Source organism: Dromaius novaehollandiae, chromosome 15, assembly GCF_036370855.1.
Source record: "Dromaius novaehollandiae isolate bDroNov1 chromosome 15, bDroNov1.hap1, whole genome shotgun sequence".
NCBI classification, from domain to species: domain Eukaryota; kingdom Metazoa; phylum Chordata; class Aves; order Casuariiformes; family Dromaiidae; genus Dromaius; species Dromaius novaehollandiae.
In genome coordinates this window covers 17,604,183-17,625,149 of record NC_088112.1, presented here as the reverse complement: position 1 = coordinate 17,625,149, position 20,967 = coordinate 17,604,183, and the positions used below count along the sequence as shown (strand labels likewise).

At 37.4% G+C, this 20,967-nt stretch overlaps 1 protein-coding gene across 3 annotated transcripts in view; it reads left to right on the top strand.

Annotated features, from left to right (window-relative positions):
• CNOT6 (CCR4-NOT transcription complex subunit 6) overlaps positions 1-14,875 on the top strand; it is a 34,920-nt gene extending 20,045 nt beyond the window's left edge. For 2 of the 3 annotated variants that reach the window (XM_064521072.1, XM_064521073.1), the window contains 9 exons: positions 2,607-2,692; positions 3,678-3,782; positions 3,871-3,939; positions 5,489-5,646; positions 6,143-6,297; positions 7,231-7,385; positions 8,371-8,601; positions 9,915-10,117; positions 10,805-14,875. In XM_064521072.1, coding sequence (XP_064377142.1) covers positions 2,607-2,692; positions 3,678-3,782; positions 3,871-3,939; positions 5,489-5,646; positions 6,143-6,297; positions 7,231-7,385; positions 8,371-8,601; positions 9,915-10,117; positions 10,805-11,017 — 1,375 coding nt within the window. In that variant the 3' untranslated portion in view covers positions 11,018-14,875. The remainder of the gene's footprint in view (positions 1-2,606; positions 2,693-3,677; positions 3,783-3,870; positions 3,940-5,488; positions 5,647-6,142; positions 6,298-7,230; positions 7,386-8,370; positions 8,602-9,914; positions 10,118-10,804) is intronic. The other variant, XM_064521071.1, reaches the window with a different exon arrangement.
• Positions 14,876-20,967: the final 6,092 nt, after the last annotated feature.

Genomic DNA, 20,967 nt, shown 5'->3' with positions numbered 1-20,967 from the left:
TAAACCTAATATGCATGACACTGAATTAGTTGAGCACTCTCTAGTCATCAGTAGTGTCAAAAGGTACTATGCCATCTTCCCAGTGCTTTTCCCATTTAATTTTGACCCTGACTCTGAAGTTTCAGCTCTTCCAAGTCTTAGGCCTCTTCTATGTAGAGCATGCTGTATCTTGTGAATGTGTAATGTGTAGCGAAGGTCTAGGATCGAGGTAGTTTTCTGTTTGTGACATAAACATAATGTTTGAATCCAGATCTCTGCACATGAAAAGCTAGTGCGTTAATCCACTGCACTCTCTCTGTCCTCAGTAATTGCAGCTGATCCATGATTTCTTTTCACTGGGGTGAAAGTGAAGAAAAATCCGTAAGTGCGTCCTGTGTGGTAGCGCTGTGCAGGTCTCAGTCGCGTTGTAGTTCGATGTTTCAGGCTGGCTCTTACTGCAGACGCTTCCCATAGGTTCTGGGAAGTTGTTTGAACTAACGGTAATTCAACACTGGGCATTGCTAATATCATGAGCCACGGAAATAATTTGTGCTGACACACTTCAGAATTGGTAACAGGTCCTGCAGCTCCCACATCTGGAAGTCTGGTTTTGGTCTGTATGGCAAAGCTCGCCTCAGGCTCATTGCATCTCCCTTTTTACTGCAGGAGCGTGGAGTCAGAGTTGTCAGAAAGAGCAGTAAGATTTCTGGTCTTTGGGGAAAGAAGAAGAAAGTAAGCGTTGTAATGTGTTCTCTTGGAAAGCTTGGATGTAAGACAGATTGTCTTGATTATGCTTGCAAGCGCTAGTGGGATTTGTTGTGATCCTCTCTGCTGTGTAGAGGGGGAGTTCGGTGAAGACATAGATCATTAGAGAAAACAATTGTTTCATCCAAGAGAGAAAACATGATACCTACTGCTGTGGCATTCTAAAAACTCACTCATTTTTCTCTAGAATAATTTAGTATAAATATATTTTTTTGTAATTCGTACCTAACTTAATTTTTTTAGATATCAACAGTGCCATGGAAAGCTCTTAGAGGAAAAAGTACCTCTCTAAAGAAATTTAGTAGTCTTTTCATGTCATGCAGAATATCATACCTTTAAAAAAAAAAAAAAAAAAAAAAAAAAGCAGGAGGGGAGTGGCATCAAGTGTTTATGGAGGTGCTGAGAACCTGATGGAAATGTTGATTTTTATAGATCCTGTTTCCTAAGCCATGTGTCTAGTTAGCACTTAAAAACCCTAGAATGATACAGTGGGCTTTTGAGTTTCTCCTGAAAATACATTGCTTTTGTCTAGGAGATTTTATATTAAAAAAAAACAAAAAAAAACCCCAAAAAGCCTAGTTGGCCAGATGTATAATCTGGTGATCAACTGAGTAGTGACTTGAAATCTCTAGGTAACCTCGTCAAATAAAAAGATGGTTCCCTCCTATATCTTCCACCCATTCCACCTCCCAAAATGTCTTCAAAACAAGGCACTTTAATTTTACAAAGATTTCTAAATATGTAGCGAAACTGAAAGAATGTTACAGGAAGTCATTTTGTACCAATATGTTAGCAAAGGACAAGGTAGAGGTGTTTTCTTTTTTTGAAATACAAAGCCAGAAGTAGTGGTGTTTGCTTCGTATACTCTCTTGTAGGAATCTAAAAGAACTAATATAACTCTTGGTATACAGGTTTACTTTGCTCCCTTCCTGCTCTCCCCACCAGCTCCCCACCAGATTCTTTTCCATTCTCAGATATTGAAAATTGTGAGGAAAGGCTTCATCGCTCTAGATTGGAACGGTTTTAAGCAAATGCAAAGCTTGCTAACAAGCATTTTCTCTGCGCAGTTCATTGGGATATCAGAATTTCAGAACGTAAATTCTGCTCCTGTCTGTGTTTTATTTTTGAAAGTTAAAAAGCATGTATTTTGTTTTAACAGCAAAATTGTAAAAATAAAAAGCAGAAGATTACTTTTTTTTGACTAGAGGCACAGTTCAACTTTTTTTTTTTTGGTGCCTGAAAACTCACATACAGTAAATCAGAATACATCTAAGTTGCCGTATGTGACAATGGAAAGAAGTTTAACTGAAAAATTGTCTGTGAGGCATGTGGTCTTCTCTTTCTTCCTCAATGTACAGTGTAAAGCAGTGTTCACAAGAGACCTTAAACAAAAGGAACTTTAACTGCATGCTAACCTGGTAATATCATAGCTCTAATAGAGTACTTTCATGGTCCTGGAGTCTCTGCTTATTTGTTTTCTTGGACATTATTTGGCCTTTAATCATAGCTGAACTGTTTCGTGGTCTGGTTTGTCAGAACTGTTACTGCTTCATCACTAGTAGTTATTAAATGCTTTAGTTGTTGTTAATGTTTACAAAATTTCTGACTATTTAAGATGAACTTGCCAACCAGCTACTGTTCTCTTTACTTCAACTTAATGTGTATTTTCTCTGTGTGTAGGAGAGAGAGAGAGTACAGCAGGATTTCCCTAGCTCTTGCTGACTGTTAAGTCTTCCAGTTTTTCACAATTTTGGTTTGCTAGTACATTTTTTTTCTCTTTAGTTAATTTTCCTGTACTATAGGCTGCTGAAGACAAACCTTGCTCTGTTTTCAGCCTTATATGATTCTTACTCTGTCTACAGGGAACTACATTTAAATAACAACCTGTTACGAGTTTTACCTTTTGAGCTGGGAAAACTGTTCCAGTTACAGACTTTGGGTCTGAAAGGTATTACTACTTTTTCTTTCTGTGCTTTGTTTTATGATATCACTCTTGAGCTGTCATGGTTGTAGACTGCTAACTCATACAATGTTACTGAATAGCAATACCAGATGTATCTACTTTTTCCAGTTTTATAAATATTGTCATCTAGTGATTCTTTAAAAAAGAACAGAACTCCTTGGGAGAAATTCTCAACATACAACGGGGTTTGCTTCTCTTTCTGGGGCATAAGAGGGGGCTTTCTGTTGCTTGCATAGGCTCTGCATACAGTATTCAAGTAAGAAATAATATGCAGTTTATTATAGATACTGTACTCCCAACAGAAAATGGAATATGTTATGCTATTTGAACACAAGCAGCAATTTAAAATCAATTCCCCCATTTTTTTTTCCCAGTACTGTATGGATTCTAGCAATAGAAACACTGAATTCCGTTTCAGTGGAAATCCTATAGCATGGAAGGCCTGCACGTTCAGGAGCACTGGGTGATGCTATGCCTCTAAACAGGGTTAAGTTTCAAAAGTCTTTTTTCCCCTCCCTTAAACCTGGGGGATTGCAATCTGCATTGTCTGAAAACTTTTAGGATCTGATTATACATTTAGCAGATGCTAGACTTGGGTATGAGCAGCACATAGAGTGCTAGTGGACGTTTTTCTAATGTTGAGCGAGGCAAGCAGAGGTTGCTCATGTCCTTTGCCTCCTCAGCTCTGTGCCTGTACATGATGCAGCCCATCCTGCCATGCCAATTCTTCCCTGCCGTTCCATCCAACCACAGAACTTAACGCAATCTTTCAGAAAACCGATGCAGGAGAGACTGTGGTTAAGTTCACTAGCACTGTTCACACATGTAATGTTTTGTGGGACTGAAGACTTAAGATTTGAAACCTATAAATAGTTTGTAATACTCTAATGTCTTGTCTCAGAGATAGTGGCTCTAAACTCAGGCATGTAAATTCATACTAGTTCTGATATTTCTGTAAACGTGTTTGCAGGAAATCCACTTACACAGGATATTCTGAACCTTTATCAGGAACCGGATGGAACACGAAGGCTACTGAACTATTTGCTTGATAATTTGGCAGGTACTGCAAAAAGAAGTAAGTGATCATTCTTAAAATATTTGTTTCTGCTGCTTAAAACAAATGTGATTATCACTTGTATCTCTCTTTTAAAATGTTCCAATAGTTTCAACAGAACAACCACCTCCGAGATCTTGGATTATGTTGCAAGAACCAGACCGAACAAGACCAACAGGTACTGTAACACTTAATGGATTTTTCTTTTTTCTCTTTCTAAAAGCTGTTGATCTTTACTGCCTGATGGAAAAAAATTTGATGCTTAAACTAACCCATCATCTATCCAGGCTGGCAGCCAGCTGAAGTATTCCTCTTTCATTTTGACCAATTGTCTTTAGATTTAACCATATTTTATTACAAAAGTGGCTTCTTTTTAATCAGCATACTCCTCCAAGGAATTGAAATTGTTATCCAAAAAGAGTTATATAATTCAATTACAGTAGGCTTAATTGAATATTTTTTTGAAGAACAAAAAATGGCAGAATATGATCATAATTCTTCACTGATGTAGAATTTTTTATTTTAAGTAACCTATATATCATCTCTGGTTCTAGACTTTTCTCACTGTTAGTATTCATGCACTGTTTAAATGTTCATGGATTTTTTTTTCCCTGCATGAAGTGTCTATAATACAGGCTTCCATATTTATCTGCTGACCCAAATTCTTCTTACCATATTTCTCAATAATTGCAGTGCCTTGTATCTCGGGACTGACATATGTATTCTTTCTCCTATTGATTTTATTAAGAAGGTTGCTTCAATGGTACTTTCCTTTCTTGTCATTTTTAACTATGTCATTTTTCAACAGCTCTTCTTTTGCTGTTGTTTCAAATAAAATTTGCGTGTTCTTACTTTGAAGGTATTATGTGACTTGACACTTGCTGTCCCCCGTTTGCTCTCAAAATGCTGGCCTTTGACTCCCAATCAGCCTGGGATTATTGCCTCAGTTTGCTAAATCTTCAAACATCTCCTGCCCCCTCTCCTCCCACCCCACTGTCCCTCACTCCTGAGAGAGCTCCCAATAAACTTCCAAGGAAAGTACCTTGTTGTTGCACTGCAAATGCCTTCATGCTTTAAAAAAAAAAAAAAAATGGTGCTGGATTACCTGTCACGGTGCCCCACATTGTCTCGTTGTGTCCCCTCATGTTCCAAACAGATACAGAGAAGTAGATTTTGTTTGTTTAGAGTTAAATTCTAAGCTTTTTCAGGTGGAAATGTTTATGTTTTCATTTCACCTGCATAGTGCACTGTGCAAAGGGATCCTAGCCCTGACTGTGCATCTGTTACAGTTCAGGGTGGTAATAATTAAATAGGTTTTAAATGATCTGTTTAAAGAGTTTGCAAACCTTAGTGTAGTTAGCAAATTTGTTAAGTGTACAATACGCTTATCTTGTTTTGCTTTTCACATTAATACATCACTTATTGTAAAGTGTGTTTGCCTGCTATTTAGTGTATCAAGCATACAAAGAGCTCTCTTTCTTTTTTCCTTTTTTTTTTTTTCCCCCCAACTGATGTTAGAAGAAGGCTGCTGTAAACCCAAACTTGGAGGGTAGTTTGTCATTCTGGAAGGACTAACAAATGCTTTTTTAGCATAAGTGCAGGTGCTGTGTTTTGGTTGAAGCAAGTGAAGCATGAATTGATAAAATTACTGGAGACAAAAGTGCAAAAAACATAATTGTATTTTTTGTTAAAAATATGAGTGTAAATATAAAATTGTTGTTCTGCAGCCTTGTTCTCTGTCATGTGTTACAACGTACTTTGTGATAAATATGCTACCCGGCAGTTGTATGGCTATTGTCCATCTTGGGCACTGAACTGGGAATACAGAAAAAAAGCCATTATGCAGGAAATCCTGAGCTGCAATGCTGACATCATAAGCCTTCAGGTAAAAGATATATTTCTATTTTTTTTTCCTTTTGTATTCTCATGTGCTGGCTCCTATATATTAAATGTGTTTACAGTAAGTAATCTGTTTGCAAAACCGTCTGAAAACAAACCAAAAAAAGAAGTGGTGTTTAGAACATTATTTGTTGCTTGACATCAAAAGAATGCTTTTCAGCCCACTCAGTTGGAATGTGAATCAGCAGCTGCTGATCAAAGAAATGCGTGTGGGGGTGTCTTTGTGTGTGCATGTGTATATGGGGGTATAATTGACACATTTTGCAATAAGAGGCTTGAGATAATCATAACTCTGGGGATTACAGAAATTCATTTATATTTTCTTCTTAAAATGGGAATATTTGCACTCTCTACTAAATTCTTATAATTTTTCTAAAGCTAGTTTGAAAATGATGTACGCTTCTGAAGAGACTAAATAATATCAGTCTTCTGTGTTTTGGTAATAGTACATTCATGCTGTGTGCTGTCTTACAACTTTATAGGAGGTTGAAACTGAGCAGTACTACAGTTTTTTCCTGGTAGAACTGAAAGAACGTGGCTATAATGGATTCTTCAGTCCAAAATCTAGAGCTAGGACAATGTCAGAACAGGAAAGAAAACATGTTGATGGCTGTGCAATATTTTTCAAAACAGAAAAGTAAGTGCTGTGTTTTATGAAGCCTACTATTGTATCTTGCTCTTTTTCACACGATTTCTTGCGTCAGTCTGCAGCACAGACAATTTGGCATTAGTCACCCTTTTTTTGTAGTCATTCAGTGTTTCTTATAGAGCATTTCTATTGAAGAATAGTCTGTACAAGGGAAATCATTCTGTGTCCAACTAGCAATAGAGAATTTTACCGTGAATTTTTGTCCAAATTTAAATTAATTCTTTTGGCCCAATATAGATTGGGAGATCACCAAATTGTACTTTAATTGTTGAATAAATGTGTCATCATATGTTAATAATAGAAAAATAACGAAAAAACTTTTTTGAAGTAAAGGAAAAGAGTGCTGAAATAAGACCTCAGATGACATTAACTTTTTGATACAGTAGCCTTCTGAAAAAGCAGAAGAAAGGCACTTAAAGTCACTGATCACTTCTGACAAAATGCCTCATTTAAGAGCTGCAGCAGTTATTGATGTGTCATATTGTACTTGTACTTTTGCTTGGGTGTGAGGGTAATAATTTCCCTTCCTCCTCCTGCTTCCACTCCTTTGTGTCCACAAGTAAATGCAGGTGCCCAGTTTGATACTTTTTGGCTCAGAAACAATTATTTAGTCACTCTATTAAACCTGCAAGTTTGAACTAGAATGTGGTGCAGAATTAGAAACAAGCGCTCCTTTTCCATAGTCTCTTTTTTTAATAAAAGAAAATCTGGTAATTGAAATCAGCTTAACATAAAATATTTGAAAATTGCTAAGAAAATTATACCCTTTGATTTCAGGTCAGGATTTTTATGAAATTATGTGACTCACTGAGATTTTCACATCACAAATGTATTTGAACTTTAATTAGAAGGGGAATTATCTATAACGTTTCCTTTGGCATCTGTCTGCTGATGAAACTATATATGATGTTTCTCTTTCAGATTTACTTTGGTTCAAAAACATACTGTTGAGTTCAATCAACTAGCTATGGCAAACTCAGAAGGTTCAGAAGCTATGCTGAACAGAGTTATGACAAAAGATAACATTGGAGTTGCTGTATTACTAGAACTGCGAAAGGAATTGATAGAAATGTCATGTAAGTCCTGCTTAGTTCAGTTTTTGAATGGATTGTCTGTATTTTATGATTGAAAAAACAAGATGGATTTTTGTGGCAGTAAAGCGGAGAGAGACTAGGTTCTACAGATGAGTATAAGTTTGTGCATTGTATGCCCAGGCAAATTTATTTCCAAAGAGGATTTGGGGAAAAGTCATATTATTCAAATGAGATATTTTTTGTTTCCACTTGTACATTTTGTTTAAAAAATATAAAGAACAACTGAGTTGTGGGAGAGAGGGGAAAACAAACTTGGCTTATTTTGCTTGGAGGTATGCACAGGTATCAGAGAATCAGTTGGTATTAGTTTCATGCTTCTGAATCATATATCTGCATTATTTTAATTTATTTTCTTCACTGTCATGCTTATAAAACCTGCTTGGTCTGCCCTGTCACTCTTAGTTTAGGAAACGTAAATTGGCTTTATAAGTACCTCAGTGGGCCCCTATTCAACCTATGTTGTGCTTATCCAAATAAGACTTTATTAATTCAGATTCTAACAAACAAGCCTTTTAAAAAGCACTTCTAGCAAGAGAGGGAACTTATTCCCTAAAAGGATATGGGCAGTGCTTGTTTACCATCACAAATAACCTGAGGAAAACTGTTGTAATTTTTTAAAATACACTATTTGTCTGTCAGTGGGCCTATCTATTATTTATGGTAATTAATGGTATTCTTAAATACATAGGTGTTACGTATACCAGGCTAGTCTTGTTTATTAATGGTCTTCGATGTGAAATGCAATTATTCCTAGCACTTTGCATCAACTAAAATGCTTACTAGACATAGAGGGAATTGTATGACCCTCTTCATGTAAAACTTACCACATATCATTTAGTTTAACCCTCTTTAAGCACCTGGGTATTTGTTCTCCATTGAAACATCTTGTTTAAAATTCAACCTAATAAAAGATAAGTGTTTTCTGTTGTTGACCATGTAAGTGTAAATAATTAATTTTAAATTTTAGCCGGAAAGCCACATCTTGGGATGGAAAAGCAGCTAGTTCTTGTAGCTAATGCACATATGCATTGGGACCCAGATTATTCTGATGTGAAGCTGGTTCAGACTATGATGTTCCTGTCTGAGGTAAAGAACATTATTGATAAAGCTTCTCGTAGTCTCAAACCTGGTGTTTCGGGAGAACTTGGGACCATTCCACTTGTACTGTGTGCAGATCTCAATTCTCTGCCAGACTCTGGTAAGAGTACTATTTATTTATTTATTTATTTATAAGAATGTTTAAAGTGTGTAATAATTTAAATTGTAAGGTCTTTTTTTAAAGGAATTTTCAACATAAAGAATAAGTTACTTGATATTGTAACCTCTAAAGGTACTAAGAAAGTAGAAGGAAGAGCTTCTTTCATGAGTGACCTTATTGCCTATGCAGTATTATAGATATTTCTTGTCTTTCAGAAACATTTTGTTTGCTGTTTGGCAGTAAAGGAATGGAAAGGAAGAAAATGTCTTCCAAAATAACTGGAAGTAATAGTATGTTGCTGATAACAGTGGTGTTTTTTGTTTTTATTTACGTGTGAAAATACAGATTCTTCTCTTTAAAGTTGCAATCATTTTCTGGAGCTTAAATGTTTTGGGACTCCTGAAATTCTATACATCTCTTACATGCTATCAGAAAGGGATCCTTCAGAGCACTTTACTGATGTAGGACTTGCTTTGACTTTTAAAATGTGCTAGAAAAGAACAGATTAAGTGATCCCCTTTTTGACTCTTTCTTAGATACAGAACTGAAGTAGAGCTGTCCTTCCATCCTATCATTAGTTTGTCAATATAACAATCTTCCCCACCTGACCCTACCCTCTTTTTGGCCCCTTCTGGGCAGCTCTTAATGTCTGTTGGACTTGGTAGGAGGTTATTGCTTAGTGTTACTGGAAATTTGATTCACTGTGATCCTGAGAAAGCAAGTATTTTTAATGGCTATTGCAATAGCAAATTCTTATATCTGATTTGTATCTTCAGAACAACTAGTCATTTCTTTCACTTTCAGAATCCCTAACAAAGATGCTCTGAAATTAAGAGGCGTGACTGTAGTTTTCCAAGACACAAGTCTCTCAACTTGGTTTTGTGGCCTCTTTTCAAGTTAACCTTATCTGAAGTGTTTTTATGGAACTTGGCTTTTTTGCAAAGTTTTAACATAAGAATTTTGAAACCCACGACTTGGGTACAGAAATTAGATGAAGAGGAAACTGCCTATCTAGCGTCTGTGGAATTTTATTTCCAATTCTTTCCTCCTCCTCTCAATCAGTTTGCTCTGTCCTAAGCTTCTAGGTTTTTTTTCCTAATCAAAGAATGTCTCTTTAGTATAGGTGACATTTCCTTTTGACACTCACATATGTTCCCTTGGAATATTTTATAAGAACTACTGCTGACTATTGTGTATCTGTTAAGGTTTTGCTCGTGTGAAGTATAAGATTGCATATATGACGTAAAGCAGTCTACACAATTACTTGCTGAATGTTTGTTAGTACCATCTTGTGTATGTCTCTCTCCTATTAGGTGTCGTTGAGTACTTGAGCACTGGTGGAGTGGAAACAAACCACAAAGATTTTAAGGAACTGAGATACAATGAAAGTCTTACCAACTTTAGCTGTAATGGAAAAAATGGAACAACAAATGGGAGAATTACACATGGTTTCAAGTTGAAGAGTGCCTATGAGAATGGCCTAATGCCTTATACAAATTACACATTTGACTTCAAGGTAAAGAGTTTGCCATTGTTTTGAAAAAGTTTTCCCACTTGAAGCTAAACTAGAGTGACTTGCTGTACTAAACTGTTAAAGAAGTTCAGCTGTTCAGGGAGCTGATAGTGAGCTTACCAAGTTTGTATTTAAAACACAGCAAATTAGAGTACATAACACTTAATTTTCCTAGGAACCAAGTTTCACTTTTTCTTTTTTGCATCTTGTACTAGATTTGCAAGATTTGGGGTGCTGTTATTCTTCCTTGTAAATAGGAAGACTTCGTGTTATGATACTGCAAGCTAAATGAAATAGTAGAACAGTGGTAGTTAAGCTGCTAACTGTAAGGGAATAATAATCCATTTTACTCCTTGAAAGCTGTCAGGGCTTCCTTGCCCAAGGAAAACAAAAGACAGTTTTCCTCCTCGAAATTGGAGAAATGTGGCTCAAAGCTTTGTAGGAGGTTTGAAATTACACCCCACAAAAGCAGGGCAGAAGTGATACAAAGTGGACTTTTTCTTTGTTTTCCTAAATTATTTTCGGCAACTCTTGGGACAGGAAGTAGAAGTCTCCTACATCAATTTGCCATGGAGAAGGAATGGTAGCACTTAAGTTATTCCTAACATTGAGCATACTTTTTTTTGGAAAAATAATATGGGTAAAGAATTGTATACTAATAATCGATTTTTATTTCCTTTCTTTTTTTAGGGTATTATAGACTACATCTTCTACTCTAAACCTCAGCTAAACATACTTGGTATTCTTGGACCTTTGGATCATCATTGGTTAATAGAGAACAATATAAGTGGTTGTCCACATCCACTCATCCCTTCTGACCACTTCTCACTTTTTGCACAACTGGAGCTTTTGCTGCCTTTCCTGCCTCCTGTAAATGGAATCCATCTCCCTGGCAGGAGGTAGTCAAGTACATTTTAGAGGGCAACCTCAATCTAACTTGTACAATTGTAAAATCTGAATATAGAGGAGTGAGGTATGGCCAACAGGGATTTTTTTCTTAAGGATCTTAATCTTAAATCTAATTATTTGCTAAAGACATAGTAAAAGCCAGGTGCTATCTATCAACAGACACAATTCTGAGCCCAATATACTTTGTATACTGTTAGACAGTGATTGGTGCGTTTGCACCTTTCTTTAATACGTTACAATTAAACTTCCTGTTTCTTCTATCCAACGTGACATTTTCATGCCTTGAAATAGGGAATTGTTATATACAGTATATTCTCTTTGCACAGTTATCTGTAGCACTACTTTTTTGAGGCCAGTAGGAACATCCAGAGAACATTCTTCCGTACTTCACTCCCTCCTTTTTCAGACTTGTTTGTAAAATATAGAATTTGAATTTAGCCTTTATTGATTGTATATGAACAACAGAAAACCTGATTTATGAGATTTTGTACTTAAAAAAAAAAAATCAGATTTGGAAAATGATTGTATTGTAAACTAAGGCTAAATTTTTATCTGTTTTCATGTGTTATAAAGGCCAGCTTGTAAAAGAGGTTGTCACAGGTTTTCTCTGCTAATGATTTGCACTGTTAGGGTTTTGTTAGCCCTTTTGTACTACTTTTTATGTTCAATTGAGAACATTGCTTTTAAAATCCAAATCTGTAAAATCCTAGTAAGTATCTTACAAAGGTAACTAAATACATTCTTTTTCTGATTAAAAAAGAGAAAAGCATAGAGTTCTCACAGAACAGATAAGCTAAGCAGTGAATATAAGTAGACCTGTATGGATTGAAAGTTACTGTTGATGTGTATACACTCAGATACTTTTTTCATCTCTAATTTTTGAAGTAAAATTAGGGATACTTGTGTATAGCTTCTTCATTTCTGTTTTAAATACTTGTCCTATCTCCGCTGTGCCTGCTTAAATTTGTTCTCAACTAGCACTGCCTGTGCATGCAGAGAGATCCTGTGCATCCTCTTTTATTTTTTTTTAAATAATGTTAACACTTGTGAAAATTTTATGAAGATACTTTTGTATAAGCTGTGGCATCTTTTTTTCCTTTGTGAAGCATTGAATACCACACTTTTTGAACATGTTCAGGTTTTGGGTACACAGTTTCTAGCTTCTAATACCCATGCACTGCTTCTTTCAGTGTCATTGCACAGTGCTGTTTTTCCCACTAAGAATTACTATCATGTGAATTCTCTTTAGTTTAAGTGTGTTCCTCAGTTTCAGAAAGTATCATTCCTTGAAGAAAAAAACAAACCTACATTTTTCTATTGATGAAGCAGTGTAAAATAAATGCATTTTCAATACAGGTCCCACAGACAATTCTTCAGATCATTTTTAAAGTGACCAAGTCTTATTTTAAAGTGTCAAGCAAGACTAAAGTTATAGTGTACCCTCAGTGCCATTTGTGTCATGAAGCCAAGTACTTAACAGCTTACAAATGTAACTTGTGTGTTCCTATCCTAAAAGGGAGAATTTATCTCCTTAAACTAATACATCGTCAATAATCAATGTAAAGAATTGAGATAGAGAGCTTGGTCTTAAACAGCTTTTGTTTCGGCTGCAGGCAGAGAAGCAAAAGGACACTGAGCATTAAGAAAAACTTTCTAAATATTGTGAATTTTTATATATAAGAGAATGGATTGGTAATAATGATGATTCAAAATTTTATGAAAAAGTAGTCAGCACATAAGTGTGCTCAAACCGTTCTGTTTTAAGCTAAAAGTAAAAATGACAAACAGATCGGATGTGTAAAATATATATTTTAAATTTCAGCAGGAGAAATCTTGATCTTGAATCCTTGTCTGGGACCTGATCTCTTGGGGTTCTTTTGTTTTGGTTTTAGTTGTGAAAACACCAAACATGTCCAGTTTATAATCAGTACATTGAAATGCTGGTAGTATTGCTGTAGTAGACTTAATGCGTAGTGTTATATTTTTTTTCTGTTTGTTTTTTTGGGTTTTTTTGTAAAGTGTGAATAAAAGGTGTTTTACTCATGTTTCCTTAATGATGTCTTGGTAATGTACATCATGACAATTTCCAGTGATGATGAGCCAATTTAGCTTGTCAGACTGAGCAAACTTTTTTTCTTTTCTGATTATCTGGATTGTGTAATGAGTCCAGAAAGCTTTACAGAAGGGGAAGGGAAGCACTTACTCATTTTGTATTTCTTAGAGGGGGATAATTTACTTTAATAGATGCTGGAGCTTGAGTGCACTTGTTAGATTCTAAAGGTTTGAGCTTTATCCAATATCTTTTCTCCTCTATTTCTTAGTCTTAAATATATTTGAATTTATGACAGCGTATTAAAATATGGCCCGTTTGTGCTTTTGGAGACACAACTGTTCTTGTTTAGTTACGTTACAGTCAAAGGGTCCATTTTAAATAACTGTTTCCTCCGGCTTTTATATGAGGCTGTCAGGTCCTGATCAAAAACCCACTGAATCCACTGAAAACACTCCTTTGACTTCACTGGGTTTTAACTGGACTGTAGCCATGGCTCTGGGGCTGAAGGAAGGAGAAATATTTTGAATATAGGGAAAGACCAGATGCGCCAAAATAGAGCTGAGATAAACTTTGTCAAATAATCTTTCAAAGAAAATATATTCCTGTGTCAAACAAATCTAACTCAAAAGTCTCGATTTCCAGCTATAATATAGAATAAGGCAATAAACCATGTCTTCACAAAATCAAAATGTTTGCTTTATAGAGTCTTTAACATAAAATGGTTGTTTTCAATATTTTGATTTGAGGTGGTTTTGGGTGTTGCCATAATGTACCTTCAGTGTTCTTGTTGTAAAAGCACATATAGCAAAAGTCACAGAAAATCAATGGGGTTGAAAGGTTTTATTTAGGTTAGACCAGGCTCTTTTCCACTTAAAGTACAGTTAGCCATATCTTGTTTGGTTTTATCTACATTTACAAAAACTTCTGGATATCAAAATGTAAATCAAAATATACCTTTAAGTAAAAGAGTTGATTAGAGTGCAAGACATCAATACACAAGTTGCTGCTTTTAACATAACACAAGTAGGGGGAAAAAAGAACATACAAGGCAGTGTGTTTTGTAATTATTTTGTCCTTTTAGCAGCTTCAAAAAAAAAAAAAATTTGGCTAGCATTTTGACAGAACTGACTTTGCTTAGAATATTGTATGTATGCGTCTTTGATCTAACTTTAGGCAAGTCTCTCAAGTTTGCTTAGAATGCAAATTTAGAAAATAGTTTATGGTTTGCTTTTCAACCACACAATAAAACCTGTATTAAAGACAAAATAATTACAACATCATTGAAAGAAACTAATTACACCATAAAACTTAACGAAATTTCAGTTAACTGCTTAAGTAGTAAGCCTTTTTCATCCAGCCGGACACAGTATTTTTTTTAGTATGTAACTGCTATTCTTTTCTTTTGGTTGCATAAATTTGTAACACTTAAGTGTCTTGGTATGTTTAAGTAGTGTCTAAAATAGAATATCTTAGTCTTTATTCACAGTACTTCTGTATAATGTGTAATGCACTGGACTAACTCTTGTTTACCATTCATGTAACAAAAACCAGCACATTATCTGCACTAAGCTCAAAGAATGTTGCATTTGTCTATAGGCAGCTCTTCAATAAGATAAATGGGAAACTGAATATGGTCTGATGGTAAACAAGGGCTTTTACTGTTCTCTTCAGTGGAACTTTCTTCTTGGTCAAATTTTAACTAGTTAGTATTATATTTATATACAGGGTCTTCTTTTTCTTTACCAATGTATTTTCCTACTCATAGCTGACCAATAAATCCAATATCTGTTTCAAACCTTCTCGAAGTCTAATTCATATTTTAACTCAAATTCTAAAGCTTTTCTCAAGTTGCACAAATAGCCAAAGTGGACGAAACATGCTAAGGGAAAATGGAAATATATAAGAAACTTGACAATCCCAGATAATCCTGGATTCCAATTTTCTGGATCACTTGGGTTTGGCTTGCAAAACCAAACACTGGCTAGTAATGCCTCCAGAAGTTGTGGAAAGCCCAAGTCCAAACCTGAAATGTGCAGCCTACTCCCTGTCCCTAAAATCGAAAGACCTCGGCCCCAGAATTTCATGTCTGTCCAACTTCTGACCCACGTAAGTCAACGCGGTGAGTTATGCCACGTACGACCCACAGGTTTTGGCTGTGAACAGTGCCTCCCACTCCCCCCTCCCTCGCCCTCATCCTGCAAAGCCCAAAGAAGATCTGGGGGTCGGGCAGTGGAAAGGGATGGGCATGGTTTTCTTTGGAGATTCCTCTCTCCATTAATTTACCATAGGAGAGGAACAAAGTCAAGATTTCTTGCCCCTTTTTTCTGGAGTGAGATTCAGCTAATCCTTGTTCTTAATTCTTAATATCACGTTTTTTTCTAGGTGCTTTTTCTGTATCAGTGTATGCATAACATATCAGATTTTTATTATATATGATGTTCCCATCGCTAAAAGCAGAAAACATCAAATATTTCAACATACTTGCTGTGTAAAACATTGAGGCACAAAAGACAAATCTCACTCCTACTTCCATGTCTTTTCGGAGCCAACATTCAGCACATCGGCACCTTTTTGCTTTGAAATAACTGATCTAGTTTAGTGTTTTCATGAATGCCACATGGGCCAGCGTGTTCAGCTTGGGTGTAGTTTTAAAATTTGCTGTCTTCAAACAGTTGCAAGTCCCCAATGGAGTTAGGAGTTTCATTACCGGCTTTAGCAATTAATTTCTCTTTGCTTTTATGTCGTATGTGAAATTTTAATTCTTGCAACAGATTTGCAGACTTGCCACTAGATGGTGCCTGTAACACAGGCTTTACGTGCACAGGGTGTGTTTTAGAGGGATCTCCAGAAAGTGTGGCCGATGGAGTCATCCTTAAGAGTATTTGCTGGAATTCAGGTCCAGCACCTAAACTTTTCCCTGACAGCAGTTGGTTTGGTAATATCAATGTTGATTATACGTTGGATTTATAAATCCAGCTGTCATGACAAGAAAATGCAGAAGACTGCCTTACTCGGTGCTAAAATCACTTTAGGATCTTTGTTGGATTTCATCTACTTAATATAATGTTTTAAGAATCATGGAATTGTTAGACGGTTGCAAGCTGGAGTTTATGAACTCTTAAATAGTATCTGCTAACTTGAGATGTAAGTATGGGGGAATCCATCCATAGGGAAATAGGTGTTATCTTTGCAAAAAGTAGTGGAGGGCCTGATGCCCTGTCCAGAGAGAGTGTATGGAAAAAGGCATCTCTCAATCCGATAAAGTTGAGCTTGTGTCTTGTGGTTCTAAGCCAGGTAGGAGAGAATTTGTCTTAATTGCAGGAACATGATCAGAGCTTTTTAAATATAATTAAGTGCCTGATCACCCTGGCCATGTTTCTAGCTGTCTCATTATACACCGTGTCCACTGGCTCTTCAGAGATGGTACAGAGCTGGGTTTGCACCTTCTGGGGTGGGAATTTCCCAAATTGGTGCAGATGACTGCTTGGCATTTCTTTTGTACTGATGCAGGTAGAGCAGAGGGCCCTCGGGACACCTGGAAACAAGCCTGACCAGAGAGCGGGGAGGAGAAGCAACCAAGACGCAGAGGTCCTTGGCAAGGACAAGAATATGTAAGGTACCTGAGGTGACCTTTTGGGAAAAACCTAATTTCATTAAAGCGTGAGTGTTCTGATTACTTTCTTGCTTTTCATCTCACTCTCCTAACCCGGAGGCACTAATTGAGCTTTCTCTGAACGTTTGCAAACTCTGTTTGCATTGGAAGCAGTGGAGTTAATTAAGCTATGGGGACCTTTGGTGCATTTGAATATCTTCTTATTATAAAGTATGCCTAGTATTCTCCCAAATTATGTTTAAAAAAAATAGAAAGATACGTTCTAGTTTAAATCTTCCCAGTGTGCGAGTGGATAGCATCCGTTTCTTTTAAAAATGTTCAATGTTCATTGCAAAAAACAAATGAACATACATATATTACAGAAAACAAAAGTATATATGTGTTCCTCTTGGGTTTTAATGACAGCAAAGATTTAAATTTCAACCAATCATTCATAGCACACTTTTTTTTTTTTTCCCCCCTCCTGGTTGCAGACAAAGAATGCCAAAGGTACAAACTGCTCCGTTTGGGTCACAATAATGAATTGATGGTAGTTCTGAGAGTTTTGTTCTCTGAGTGGCTAATAGTTTTGATAGCTCTTTAAGGGCTGGTTTTATTGATTTCAGTCCCTTTCTTCCTTTATAAGAAGAAGGAAAAAAAAAGCATAGCAATTCATTCTCTGCTTTTTGGCCGTGTAGACTAAGACCTAGTACATATAAAGACCTGAACCAGCTTATGCGCTGGTTTTGCTCACCCTGACAGCAAGACTCTAGAAGATGCAGACTAGGTGGGCTAATGCCTAGAGATAAACGTCTTTGAATGATGTTTTTCCCTCCTGCCTATCACATACATAGCAGCATGAGAGAAGTGTGTTTGGAATTGCATCAAGGTTGCATCCATTTTTTTCGGCATCCCCCAGAGCTCTGTCTTTCCCTTTCTGCGCAGTGCCTGCTCTCCAGTGCTTCTCCTCAGAAAAGGGGAATGATAACTGCGACAGATCCTCAGACCAAGCCCTGCACTCTCTCTAAGCCTGCTGGCGCTCTATCAGATCCATGCTATCATGGGAAAAATTTTAAGATGTTACGATGGAATGTGTCTCATTTCAAGAAGTAATTGCTTACGTAAGAAAAAAGTTTAAGCATATATTTGGAAATCAAGGTGTAATTAGGTGATAGTCACGGAGTCTTAATAAGTGTTTTCCAAATTCAGGTCTTTGGGCATTTGCTGATTGCTCCCAGCTGTGAAGCTGCTTTAAAGAAAAAAGCACTTACGAAAGGTTGGGTGTTGTAGGCTGCCCTACTTCTGCTTTCCCGAAGATGCAAATGACACTTTGCTTTCTGAGCACCACTCTAAATCAGGTAAACAGTTCACTGCAATACTGAAGGCCATGCACTATAGATCTAAAGAAGAAATACAACTTTACAAGAACAAAAGCACATCCTCTTTGGACGATGCAAGCTGGTAAGCAAGGTCTAATTCTTGCTTTTTTCTCAGTTCTAATCACCCAGCACTAAACAGCTGTCAACTTTTTTTTTTTTAATTAAAAATAGGAAAAAGCAGTATAGCTTGTAAACTTAATATAAATTATATTACACAACAGCATTTGGCCCTGTATGTTGGGCCCTTTGCAAATGTTGGTTGTGTTTGGACTCTGCTTCAACAATATCAAGGTCTCTTTGTGCTGTCCCATCGCTACCCTTGCTCGGACAGTCATGAGTGGGAATTCATAGATCTGATTTGATCTTCCGACAAGGGAGACAATACAAGAATTTTAGGGCTGTTTTTGGTTTTACCAAAGTATTGGTTTTCCTAAAGAGTAAAAATGGTACAAGATATCTACAGCCTTTTTTTTTTTTTTTGGTGAGTTTGTTTCCATTTCTGAACCTCTCTGTTAATGCCAGGCTTTTCCGCAGCCCACTTGTTTCTTTCTGTTCGTGTGCTGGCTTTCGCTCTGCAGCCCTCACCACATCCGCTGTTTCCTGCCCCTGCGGATCATGCTCCCAATGGCCGCTTTCCCAGCCCCATGCCTGCGTCTCACAGTTCTCCTCTTTCCTGGGTGCAGGAAGGAAGAGGCAGCCGGGAAATCTCTGTTCCACCCTGCTCCATGCTAAAAAAAGCACTTCCAGGCTGGCAGAGAGCAGAGCAACCCATGGCTGGACAGTATAGTTGCAGCTTTGGAGTCATAGCATCTAAACCAAAATTTTGTTGGAAGAGAGAATTTACTTAGTGAACACACCTGTGTGTTCGTATCTGCTTTGCAAAGGTCTCTTTCTCCTTGGAAATCATAGTAATGGTATGGGCAGGGGTTTCTCTAAATATTAGGTGATTATAAACCCCTCTTTCTTGTTTTCTTGTTCTCAGCAATTCTCTGGGCTGTGCGGTGGCATTAACCAAACACCAGTTGCCGTGCAAGACTCTTCCCAAGTCCACGTGGCTGCGTGGCGTTTGGATGCTATGGACCAAGTTCTTGTTAGTCAGACGTTTGCACTCATGCAGCTCAGCAGGATCATATGCTGTCATTCATGGAAAATCTCAGACATATGAATTACAGTTTACTATGCAAAGGTGGTGACCAGAGATATTTTGGCTATGAATGGAGCTTTTTGAGGGTTTCGTTTCTGGTAGAGGCAATCATCTTCATTTTAATACTTGTCTTGGTTAACACCTCTGAAGATTGAGCTTCCTCTGTTGCAGCATGGTGACGAGTTTTCCAGTAAATAATGTCGGCTGTATTCAGGAAAAAGTCTACATGCAGTGCCAAGTGAGAGAAAAGTTAGTCAAACATGCTTATCTTTCAAACTGCATTTTGATCTTTGGTTTCTCTGTTCATAAATTTGTGTGTTTTCATTCCCTTTGCAAAGTTTTAACAGTGTGTGAAACAACCAAAACTTTATAATTCCTTAGCTGTTCTTTCTGTATCTCTGTATCAGTGTAGGATATTCCTGCAAACATCTGTAAGTATTAAACTAGAAGTATTTGTAGTGTAAGTTTAGGTAACAAAATCTAGGTAGGGTCAATATTAATCTCTGTAGCATTTTCTTCCTTAGGTGGAATCCATCATCTGGGGACCAGTAAGGGAGGAAGGAGATGAAAAGCTAAAAATTTGGGTCCTGGCCCAAGCAGTCAACGGGAAATTTTCCATTAACTGCAGTGGCAGTGGGTACTGGAGAAACAGATATTCCAGGGGTATAAAAAATGAAGTTTCCATGTGTATGGCCTGGAGACAGGCTTTCTTCCAGAGAACTGACTATGGCAATAATTTCTTGCCCTCTTGCTAGCTGAAACAAATTACAGCTTTTTTGCTTTCAGAAGCCTGGTCTGAGGAAGAAGATACGTATTGTCTATATGTAGATGAGTCAAAATCTTGGTGGCTCAGATGGAGGATGTTCTGGGTTAGTTCAGCTGATTCCCGTTTCTTGGACAACTGCTCAGTCACTCAGCTGTTCTATATCTGGGGGAACGTTCGCTCTTTCTATGGCTTTTCCGAAGGAGAAAATAGCAGTCACCCATTTCATTGCATTGGTATCTTGATCCAGGCAGCGTGTCTCTGATGTGCTCTAAGAACACCTCCAGATCAAACCCTTCGAGCTTCTTAGGTGGAAGAACCTGCATTTTCTAGGTCCTGGTCAGGCTTCTGAGTGCTCTAGGTCCACGGGCGAACACAGCTGTGGTGACCTTGGGGGCTGCGTGATGGTACAGTCTCTCTCCTGCCACGAGGCATTTGCTGCACAAACCAATGCATGCTTTTCACCCTCCTCCCCAAGGGAACGGGCACTTCTGGAGACAAGTGGTTCTGCTTTGTCGTGATGGAGATGCCTCTAGTTAAATGCAGGAATAGACTTTTCAAGCACCCGGGCGGGGGGGGGGGAAGGTAAAGTAGAACTGGTCAGAGTTTAGGTGGTTCCCAAGGCAAGACTGGGGTGGAGGTGGAGAAGGCTGTGTGTCTGAATTGCAGCACCAAAAACAGGAGTTCAGATTCCACTGAAATGCCCCTTTCGGTGTTTACACCCCTTTTTGGATCCAGTCCTGAATCTTTCACATCTGACGGTGTGAAAACTGCGGTTGCATCTAGTTACATCATCCTCAGGAGATAGGCAGCCTTGTCATTACGTTTGTCTCTATATTACTCATGTATTAAAGGAACTATTCAAATGAGTTAAGAGAAGGGCCCTACCCAGCGCTGCAGCACCTGCTCCTCTTTTCCTAGCTCAGTTCTTTACTGGCTGCGAAATTACAGACGTCGCCTGTAATCTGTTCCTCTCTAAATAATTTTTATTCTAGGTTTAGCCAATCTTGTAT